The sequence below is a fragment of the Salmo salar genome, chromosome 23, assembly GCF_965601325.2.
Source record: "Salmo salar chromosome 23, fSalSal1, whole genome shotgun sequence".
NCBI lineage: Eukaryota > Metazoa > Chordata > Actinopteri > Salmoniformes > Salmonidae > Salmo > Salmo salar.
Genome location: NC_138313.1, coordinates 18898598 through 18910728, shown reverse-complemented (window position 1 = coordinate 18910728; position 12131 = coordinate 18898598). Strand labels below are relative to the sequence as shown.

Genomic DNA, 12131 nt, shown 5'->3' with positions numbered 1-12131 from the left:
AAATGTATCTTCACAAACAAAAAGTCACAGGGCAAACCCAAAGTGCAAAATATAAAGTACTCAGAAAATAGTAGGAGAGATTCCTCTCAGGAAAACAAGTAACATTTACAATGACCAACAAAGACAATTGGCAGAGGGAGTATATATACAGTGATAGAGTGGGGATTGGAACCAGTTGTGTGTAATGATGATGAGACAAGTCCGGGGTTGATGAGTGAAGGACCTTTGTCAGCAGTAGGTTTGGCAGCAGCTAGAAGGCCGGCGACGCCGAACGCCTGAGCTGGACAGGAGGGAGTGCCAAAGTGAAGGCTGGTGTGACACAATGTTGTTGATCCATCCTCAGTTTTCTCCTATCGCAGCCATTTAACTCCATAACTGGTTTAAAATCACCATTGGCCTCATGGTGAAATCCCTGAGCGGTTTCCTTCCTCACCGTTAACTGAGTTAGGAAGGACACCTGCATCTTTGTAGTGACTGGGTGTATTGATACATCATCTAAAGTATAATTAATAACTTCACCATGCTCAAAGGGATATCCAATGTCTGTAAGGGACCTTACAGATAATTGTATGTGTGGGGTACATAGATGGGGTAGTCATTGAAAATTCCTGTTAAACACCATTATTGCACACAGAGTTAGTCCATGCAACTTCTTATCTGACTTGTTAAGGAAATGTTCACTCTGGAAGGTATTTAGGCTTGCCATAGCAACGGGAGTTAAATACTTAGTGATGCAAGACATTTAAGATTTTCGTTTATTATTCATTTGTAAAAAATTCTAAAAATACAATTGCACTTTGACATTATGGGGTATTGTATGTAGATCAGTGACACAAAATCTAAATTGTATCAATTTGGAATGCAGGCTGCGCTGTATAAATATTGTACAATCCACAGAGTTACCCAGAAAGTTTCACAGCTGTAATCGCTGCCAAAGATGATTATTTTATTATTTTCTCCTTACAGTGTGATTGTTTGCATGTGTGGCTGTCATCGATGACCACTCGTAAGCTGCAGCTCAACCGTAAAAAGCCTTAACAATGTCTTAAGACTATTTCCCTTTCCTTCCCACTTCAAAGCCCTCAACAGCTCCACAGTTCCTTCCCAGGGTCTCCGACCAGACAAAATCCTAGAGAACCGTATGGCCAATCTCAGTTCTACTGCTATCCCTCTGGTATTGCTCATATTGCACTAATTCAATGACACTGATATAAACGATGCCACTTTGTATTTACGGAACATTTAAAACTTTGTTCCTGTATTTACAAATTCACAGATTTCCATTACCTCTTTGGTCATGCCACACTGGCATACTGTACCTGCAGTAAGCTGTAATTTCTGGGTAAGGACAAACATTATCATCATCCACCATGCATTTGCATGAAGCCAATGGGTAAATGGAAAGGTGCAGCACTACTGCCAAGTCAGGTGATTTGTGTACTATTATATTATCTTGCTGGTGGGGCAAGAACTAGTCATTCAGGTTGGAGCGCTGCGCTGATAACTCACATTATCACTCTGGGTCAGTTGGACATATACACAACTGTATTTTCTTTCATATGATATTTGTTTAGTCTAGATCAGGGGTCTCAAACATGTCGATCATGAGCTACCAGTAGCTCACAGCCCAGCTACGAGTAGCTTTACAAACAATTCTGAAAGTAAATGCAACTTTTAATGTGTTCCATCACAAACTGTCATAAACAAAGTATCAGACACTGCAAGCTTCCAGCTACTACCTGATCAACGCAACTTTGACATTATCCCACCCCAGGTTAGCAACTATTGGCTTAAAAAGACAAACCTAAGGCAATATCACACAAGACTTTCAAGCAATATCGTCATTATCTGTCTGTGTGGGGCATATATCTCTAGCTTAAACTGACAGATTTTTATGGTGATTTTTGTGTCATGCTAATTAGATCTTCCGCCGGGTGCAAACATCGACCTTAGGGGCTTTTAAAGAGATAAGAGGTGAAAGGGTTTGGGTCATCTTTACAGAAAACAAACTGGTTGACTCTCAAAACCCGACCAGTGACTGTCCAAATATTTCCAGATAGTGGTTAACTGCATTAGGTTGCACACTGTTGAATCAGGTAATGTCCCTCCTCTTTCATGACAATCTAACAAAGGCACTTATTAAGTTAATTGTAGGTTAGCACATTTCTACAAATTGACTGAGAAGCACTGTCAAAGACAGAAATGCTTGGAGAATGGCAGCTAAAGTAATTTATTTCCAACCACTTCTTCCCACCTTTCTATTTTTACAACTAAGACTCTATTTATAGAGTGTAAACAGGAATGTAAGAAAACGAGTTCGATGGGCTATGGCATTCCAATCAGTATGCATCTTACATCTTACTTTGTGTTGTCAAGCGGATGTTGCATCAAGTTAAGTCCTCCTCATCATACTTTCCATGCATTATTTTCTTGGCATCTCCCACTGCTTGAAAAGATCAGGTTGGATTAATTCATAAACTATAAGAGGAATATTTAGCTATTTGATTTTGAATTGGAAGACCACTTGAAATATATTAAAAAAAACATGAAAAAAATTATTTGATAACATTTTTATTTTGGCCTTACTGCTATTAACCCATTCAAACGCAATGGATAAGAAATTCACTACATGGAACAAAAGATTCTAAAACATGTTTGTTCTGACATGTCTGTCCTACAGTTGAAGTGGGGAGTTTACATACACTTAGGTTGGAGTCATTAAAACTTGTTTTTCAACCACTCCACAAATGTCTTGTTATCAAACTATAGTTTTGGCAAGTCGGTTAGGACATCTACTTTGTGCATGGCACAAGTAATTTTTTCAACATTTGTTCACAGACAGATTATTTCACTTATAATTCACTGTATCACAATTCCAGTGGGTCAGAAGTTTACCCTAAGTTGACTATGTCTTTAAACAGCTTGGAAAAATCCAGAAAATGATGTCATGGTTTTAGAAGCTTCTGATAGGCTAATTGACATCATTTGAGTCAATTGGAGGTGTACCTGTGGATGTATTTCAAGGCCTACCTTCAAACTCAGTTCCTCTTTGCTTGACATCATAGGAAAATCAAAATAAATCAACCAAGATCTCAGAAAAATATTGTAGACCTCCACAAGTCTGCTTCATCCTTGGAAGCAATTTCCAAATGCCTGAAGGTATCAGGTCCATCTGTACAAACAATAGTAGTATAAACAAGTATAAACACCATGGGATCACGCAGCCATCATACCGCTCAGGAAGGAGACACATTCTGTCTCCTAGAGATGAACATACTTTGGTGCGAAAAGTGCAAATCAATCCCAGAACAACAGCAAAGGACCTTGTGAAGATTCTGGAGGAAACAGGTGAAAAGTATCTATATCCACAGTAAAACGAGTCCTATATCGACATAACCTGAAAGGTTGCTCAGCAAGGAAGCTGAGTGTGCTCCAAAACCGGCATAAAAAAACAGACTACGGTTTGCAACTGCACATGGGGACAAAGATCATACTTTTTGGAGAAATGTCCTCTGGTCTGATGAAACAAAAATATAACTTTTTGGCCATAATGACCATTGTTATGTTTGGAAGAAAAACGGTGAGGCTTGCAAGCCAAAGAACACCATCCCAACTTTGAAGCACGGGGGTGGTAGAATCATGTTGTGGGGGTGCTTTGCTGCAGGAGGGACTGGTGCACTTCACAAAATAGATGGCATCATGAGGATAGAAAATTATGTGGATATATTGAAGCAACATCTCAAGACATCAGTCAGGAAGTTAAAGCTTGGTCGCAAATGGGTCTTCAAATGGACAATGACCCCAAGCATACTTCCAAAGTTGTGGCAAAATGGCTTAAGGACAACAAAGTCAAGGTATTGGAGTGGCCATCACAAAGCCCTGACCTCAATCCTATAGAACATTTGTGGGCAGAACTGAAAAGGCGTGTGCAAGCAAGGAGGCCTACAAACCTGACTCGGTTACAACAGCTATGTCAGAAGGAATGGGCCAAAATTCACCCAACTTATTGTGGGAAGCTTGTGGAAGGCTACCCGAAACGTTTGACCCATGTTAACCAATTTAAAGGCAATGTTACCAAATATTAATTGAGTGTATGTAAACTTCTGACCCACTGGAAATGTGATGAAAGAAATAAAAGCTGCATGCTTTCTACTATTATTCTGACATTTCACATTCTTAAAATGTAACCTAAACTGACCTAAAACAGGGAATTTTTACTTGGATTAAATGTCAGGAATTGTGAAAATTTTAGTTTAAATGTATTTGGCTAAGGTGTATGTAAACTTCCGACTTCAACTCTATATCTGACAGATATAAGAAAGATCAGGAAACGTTTTTTTAACATATATTACATGTATTTAACCCCTTATGTATAAACAGTTTCCATATATACTTACATACATTTTTTCAACTGGTACTGGGGGACCTTCAGACGAGTCTTGGTGTGTAGCCCAAACTGTTCGGACGCTAAAGACAGAAGTTGGTAGATCGGCTGTACCGACTTCAGATGAGTCCCAAGACACTTGTGAGGGTTGTAGAGCATTGTGTTTGTGAGGGTCTCATCTTTCCCTAGATGGGTCATAATAGTTTGTACCGTTCGGACGCTACAGGCAATTTTGTGAGAGGATCGATTTTTGGGATGTCTCATGGTCTGACAAACATCGCTCTAGCTCTGTCACTTTTCACCACAGATGCAGAAGTTCGACATAGACGGATGCAGTGGATTGAGACGCAGCCCATGCAAAAAAACATATCTCTAGCTTAAACTGACAGATTTTTATGATGATTGTTGTGTTATGCTAATTAGATCTTCCGCGGGGTGCAGACATCGACCTTAGGGGCTTTTAAAGAGATTAGAGGTGAAAGGGTTTGGGTCATCTTTACAAAAAACAAACCAGCAGAAATGCTTGGAGATTGGCAGCTAAAGTAATTTATTTCTAACCACTTCCTCCCACCTTACTATTTTTATAACTAAGACTCTATTTATAGAGTGTAAACAGGAATGTAGGAAAACGAGTTTGATGGGCTATGGCGTTCCAATTAGTATGCATCTTACATCTTACTTTGTGTTGTCAAGCAGATTGCATCAAGTTAAGTTCACCTCATCATACTTTCATGCATTGTTTTCTTAACGGCTCCCACTGCTTGATAAGATCAGGTTGGATTAGTTCATAAAATATATTTGTCTCTATAAGAGCTGATGTGTGTGTGTGTAAGGGGGGGTCCTCTAAACTATATTTTAGTTTTGGGGGACTTAGTACGCCTCTGTCATTTGCCTACCTTGAGTTAAATATGGAAGCACTCTCAGTAGTGTAACCGTTTACACTAAACAACCAATCACATTCCCTAGCACTTCCTTTACTGCCGCAGGCTCTCACCGTCAGCGGATGGGTTAGCCAACTGTTCACAGAGTGGGCCAATCAGGTTACAGATCTGTTACTCAAGGCCGGCCTTCCTAGCATGCCGATATCAGAAGGAAAATATAAAGTGCTTTGACTGCTCTAGAGGGAGGTAGATTCATTTGACTGCTATAGTCAGTGGTATATTCAGTGTTTTACCACAGAATATTGAGAGTGTGTTGTATCAGAAAGAGACATGGCATGTACAGACTGTATGAAGGCGTCAGATTTCTCTATTGATAAAAAAGGAATCAAGTGAGTTAATTATTCTTGTTTGTGTTATTACAGCTGATTATCATGACCTTGATAATCAGCTGTAAGCAATGATAGCAGTCACATGGAATTATACTAACAGAAAAAACTTTTTTTTTTCAGGAAGAGAAACTGGAGGACAAGGATACGATATCTCTTGAAGATCACCTCTTCTTCAAAATCCATGGCAAGAAGAAGATCTTACAGGTAAGGCTCAGGGGTCTGAATCATGTAGTATTATGGATGTAAATTAGGGAGTACCATAAGGCTCCATATCCTAATAATGATCACCCTTAATATATGTATCTAAAAGCAGTAATTACAACTACTTGTATACAAGTAGTAGTATACAAGTAGTTTTTACTACTTGTATACTGCTACTACTACTACTACTACTACTACAGGCCTCTAATGTGACTGTTCTCTCCTTCCTAAGGCCAACAGTGGATGAAGTCAACCAATGGGCACAGTCACTTGACAAACTCCTGAGTCACAAATGTAAATGCCATGTCTTTTATAGCTCCTATGATATCAGCATGACTGTATGAAATGGACACAAATGTTATAGAGTGAAAATGTATATGAATGAAGTGAGTCATCTTGAAGTACATTTGGATCTAAACTGCACCTCTGATTGGTTGATATTTGACCGTTCTCAACTCAGCTTGAAGACATTCTACTGCTTGAGAGCTGCTTTGACATTCTCTCTCCTTCCCTCCCTCCTCTCCTGCAGATGGAAAGGCAGCATTTCGGATCTTCCTGAAGTCAGAGTTCTGTGAGGAGAATATAGAGTTTTGGACAGCCTGTGAGGAGTTCAGGACCATCTCGTCTCTAGAGAAACTGTCGTCGAGGGCCAGAAGCATCTATGAAGAGTTCATCCAGTGTGATGCTCCTAAAGAGGTGAGTTTTCCTTTCACTACGTTCAGTAGTCATTCTTAAAGTGCTGATATTAAGCAACAATCTTATAATAAAAATATGGTAACGATAAAGTGATAGTTATGTTTCTTATTTCCAAACAACTTATATCTAATGCCAATGTGTGATCACTCTGAATGTACAAAGACTTATTGGTGTTGTTGTCTATTTGGTTGCAGATCAACCTGGACTACCAAACGAAAGATGCTATCATCCAGAGCCTGTGTCTGCCCAGCCTGACGTGTTTCCTGTTGGCCCAGAAGAAGGTGTTCAGCCTGATGGAGAACAACTCGTACCCTCGCTTCATCCACTCTGAGCTCTACAAGGAACTTTGTGCCATTGCCAGGGGAGAGGGGCAATATCTCAAGTCTTAAGATTAACCACTTTGAAGGATTGTCTATGCAGTCACACATTACATGTTGAGCCATGCGGTCAATGGCAATGCTGTAGTGCACTATTTATAAACAGTACTGTAATGTAGGAAGTACAGTGAATAACTAAATAGCTTTTCGTTTACATTTTAAAAATGTAAATTCAACTTTGTGCATCCTGCTTTTGAGGATTGAGACAAAACAATGCAGATCAGACATAAAGTCATTGATATTGGCTTAAAATGGAACTGCCCATCCTGTTGTTTGAAACTGCAGTTGAGTTAATTTCACCGAACACCAGTACCGGTAAATAATTGTCTAATAACTATTTGCAACTATATGATGTGAGTAAGCACTTTCTGGGACCAGAGGTATAAGTTTAAATTGGTAACTGCTTTGCTGGAGAGCTGAATGGAGGTGAATGTTTTGCATCGCATAAAGGTGTTTACACTAAATATTGTAGCGGATGTTGCTTCAAACCAGGGATGGGCAGACCTTTTGGTTTGAGGCCAACATCGGGATTTCGAAATTCAACGGAGGGCCGCACAGATATAGTTATTTGATATAGTTATTTGCAGTTATTTGAAAATATATAGGTCCATTATACATTCTACATATTTTCTATGTAGTTTTTTTTTTTTAACCCCCTGCAGTTCATTGTGGGTGAACTTACTGTAAATAAAACAATAGGCAAAGGTATGGTGGCAGCTGGACTGCAATACTATGGTTCTTTTTTTATTTTGTTGAATACATACATGTCCAATGTCAAGTCTAATAAAATATTGAATTCAGAACATTTCCAGTTATTGGGCCTCGAAGGCTTTAACACTGTGTTTTTAATTATAAAAAGAACTCCAAGTCATAACAAACCATCATGTCAATGACAGGATCAACTCTACAGTACGTTTTACCTTGCAACTTCACAGCAGTACCTTGAGTCAGCTGAGGAAGGGGGTGTTTTGGTGTAAAGAGATTACATATATGAGGCCTTCCCATTCTGCTCCCTTCCAGACCAAATATTTACTCAAACACAAAATGTCAATGATATAAATACCTGCATCATATCAATTCCCTTTCCTCACAACTCCTGGATGAAATCTATCTACTGTACTCTACCAGACAAATTGTCTGCACAACATCATCTGCACAACACATAATTTGGCTTCCAGTGGAACAGTGCTCACGCAGCGGGATGGGGTCATATGAATAAGAGGTTCCAGTAAAAATGGTGTTGTGTTCCTGAAAAAAAAGATCATGACTGACGCAATGTACAATATCTCTGTGCCTCTGATTATGGGGATGTGCAGACTTTGTGTTAATCCCCTGACATGACAAAGTGTTGTTGGTACAGATGAGCATGAACTCATAATAAAAGCTGACACTGAGAAGACAGCTGTCCGGTACTACTAGGACACATGGCCTCTGTTATGATATTTGACAGGGCAACTATGGGACCATTTCTCACCATACACATCTCAACCCAAACAGACCCAAAATAACTCCATACGCTCCTAACATGCAGGCATAATAAGACATCCATCTAACACATTATCCCAAATAGACCAAACATAGCTCAATATGTTTCTTAGCAGCAGGCTAAATGTTTTGCAAAGGGTAAGTTTTTTCACACTAAACTTCCAGTCAAAACTTAGCAAGAACTATTGTCGTTGGTTTTGGTCGTTTAATTTGACACAAACAGTTTAACCATCCTAACAATGACCATTTAGACTGCCCGCCTAAGAATTTCATACACAGCAGAAAAAAAACTGTAATTAACTCCAATGACTGTAATTTTCTCAATTTTTAAGGGAAAGTATACATTTTATTAATGAAGTAATATATATACACTGCTCAAAATAATAAAGGGAACACTTAAACAACACAATGTAACTCCAAGTCAATCACACTTCTGTGAAATCAAACTGTCCACTTAGGAAGCAACACTGATTGACAATAAATGTCACATGCTGTTGTGCAAATGGAATAGACAACAGGTGGAAATTATAGGCAATTAGCAAGACACCCCCAATAAAGGAGTGGTTCTGCAGGTGGGGATCACAGACCACTTCTCAGTTCCTATGCTTCCTGGCTGATGTTTTGGTCACTTTTGAATGCTGGCGGTGCTTTCACTCTAGTGGTAGCATGAGACGGAGTCTACAACCCACACAAGTGGCTCAGGTAGTGCAGCTCATCCAGGATGGCACATCAATGCGACCTGTGGCAAGAAGGTTTGCTGTGTCTGTCAGCGTAGTGTCCAGAGCATGGAGGCGCTACCAGGAGACAGGCCAGTACATCAGGAGACGTGGAGGAGGCCGTAGGAGGGCAACAACCCAGCAGCAGGACCGCTACCTCCGCCTTTGTGCAAGGAGGAGCAGGAGAAGCACTGCCAGAGCCCTGCAAAATGACCTCCAGCAGGCCACAAATATGCATGTGTCTGCTCAAACGGTCAGAAACAGACTCCATGAGGGTGGTATGAGGGCCCGACGTCCACAGGTGGGGGTTGTGCTTACAGCCCAACACCGTGCAGGACGTTTGGCATTTGCCAGAGAACACCAAGATTGGCAAATTCGTCACTGGCGCTCTGTGCTCTTCACAGATGAAAGCAGGTTCACACTGAGCACGTGACAGACGTGACAGAGTCTGGAGACGCTTTGGAGAACATTCTGCTGCCTGCAACATCCTCCAGCATGACCGGTTTGGCGGTGGGTCAGTCATGGTGTGGGGTGGCATTTCTTTGGGGGGCTGCACAGCCCTCCATGTGCTCGCCAGAGGTAGCCTGACTGCCATTAGGTACCGAGATGCGATCCTCAGACCCCTTGTGAGACCATATGCTGGTGCGGTTGGCCCTGGGTTCCTCCTAATGCAAGACAATGCTAGACCTCATGTGGCTGGAGTGTGTCAGCAGTTCCTGCAAGAGGAAGGCATTGATGCTATGGACTGGCCCGCCTGTTCCCCAGACCTGAATCCAATTGAGCACATCTGGGACATCATGTCTTGCTCCATCCACCAACGCCACGTTGCACCACAGACTGTCCAGGAGTTGGCGGATGCTTTAGTCCAGGTCTGGGAGGCGATCCCTCAGGAGACCATCCGCCACCTCATCAGGAGCATTCCCAGGCGTTGTAGGGAGGTCAAACAGGCATGTGGAGGCCACACACACTACTGAGCCTCATTTTCACTAGTTTTAAGGACATTACATCAAAGTTGGATCAACCTGTAGTGTGGTTTTCCACTTTAATTTTGAGTGTGACTCCAAATCCAGACCTCCATGGGTTGATAAATTTGATTTCCATTGATTATTTTTGTGTGATTTTGTTGTCAGCACATTCAACTATGTAAAGAAAAAAGTATTTAATAAGATTATTTATTTCATTCAGATCTAGGATGTGTTGTTTAAGTGTTCCCTTTATTTTTTTGAGCAGTATATATATATATATATTGGAGTCATTAAAACTCGTTTTTCAACCACTCCACAAATGTCTTGTTAACAAACTATAATTTTGGCAAGTCGGTTAGGACATCTACTTTGTGCATGACACAAGTAATTTTTCCAACATTTGTCTACAGATTATTTCACTTATAATTCACTTTATCACAATTCCAGTGGGTCAGAAGTTTACATACACTAAGTTGACTGGGTCTGATGAAACAATAATATACCTGTTTGGCCATAATGACCATCATTATGTATGGAGGAAAAAGGGGGAGGCTTGCAAGCCGAAGAACACCATACCAACCGTGAAGCACGGGGGTGGCAGCATCATGTTGTGGGGGTGCTTTGCTGCAGGAGGGACTGGTGCACTTCACAAAATAGATGGCATCATGAGGATGGAAAATTATGTGGATATATTAAAGCAACATCTCAAGACATCAGTCAGGAAGTTAAAGCTTGGTCGCAAATGGGTCTTCCAAATGGACAATGACCCCAAGCATACTTCCAAAGTTGTGGCAAAATGGCTTAAGGACAACAAAGTCAAAGTATTGGAGTGGCCATCACAAAGCCCTGACCTCAATCCTATAGAAAATTTGTGGGCACAACTGAAAAAGCGTGTGTGAGCAAGGAGGCCTACAAACCTGACTCAGTTACACCAGCTCTGTCAGGAGGAATGGGCCAAAAATTCACTCAACTTATTGTGGGAAGCTTGTGGAAGGCTACCAGAAACATTTGACCCAAGTTAAACAATTTAAAGGCAATGCTACCAAATACTCATTGAGTGTATGTAAACTTCTGACCCACTGGGAATGTGATGAAAGAAATAAAAGCTGAAATTAATCATTCTCTCTACTATTATTCTGACATTTCAGATTCTTCAAATAAAGTGGTGATCCTAACTGACCTAAGACAGGGTATTATTACTAGGATTAAATGTCAAAAATTGTGAAACACCTTAGCCAAATACATTTAAGCTAAGTTTAGGTAAACTTCCAATTTCAACTGTATATACACTGTTCAAAAGTTTGGGGTCACTTAGAAATGTCCTCGTTTTTGAAAAGCAAATTTTTCAAAAATTTATCAGAAATACTGTGTAGATATTGTTAATGTTGTAAATGACTATTGTAGCTGAAAACGGCAGATTTTTTTATGGAATATCTACATAGGCGTAGAGGCCCATTATCAGCAACCATCACTCCTGTGTTCCAATGGCACGTTGTGTTAGCTAATCCAAGTTTATTATTTTGAAAGAGTAATTGATCATTACAAAACCCTTTTTGCAATTATACAGTTAAACTGCTGTTCTGATTAAAGAAGCAATACAACTGGCTTTTAGACTAGTTGAGTATCTGGAGCATCAGCATTTGTGGGTTCGTTTACAGGCTCAAAATGGCTATAAACAAAGACCTTTCTTCTGAAACTCGTCAGTCTATGCTTGTTCTGAGAAATGAAGGCTATTCCATGTGAGAAATTGCCAAAAAACTGAAGATCTCGTACAACGCTGTGTGCTACTCCCTTCACAGAACAGCACTAACTGGCTGTAACCAGAATAGAAAGAGTGGGAGGCCCCAGTGCACAACTGAGCAAGACGACAAGTACATTAGAGTGTCTAGTTTGAGAAACAGACACCTCGCAAGTCCTTAACTGGCAAATTCATTAAATAGTACCAGCAAAACACCAGTCTCAATGTCAACAGTGAAGAGGTGAATCCGGGATGCTGGCCTTCTAGGCAGAGTTGCAAAGAAAAAGCCATATCTCAGA

General features: G+C 40.5%; 1 protein-coding gene across 1 annotated transcript; it reads left to right on the top strand.

The window, feature by feature from the left end:
• The first annotated feature begins 5506 nt into the window (after positions 1-5506).
• rgs2 (regulator of G protein signaling 2) lies at positions 5507-7731 on the top strand. The gene is made up of 5 exons (XM_014168930.3): positions 5507-5654; positions 5775-5858; positions 6088-6149; positions 6385-6551; positions 6746-7731. The coding sequence occupies exons 1-5, from the start codon at positions 5596-5598 to the stop codon at positions 6938-6940; spliced, it is 567 nt and encodes a 188-aa protein (XP_014024405.1). The 5' UTR covers positions 5507-5595; the 3' UTR covers positions 6941-7731.
• The last annotated feature ends 4400 nt before the right edge of the window (positions 7732-12131 follow it).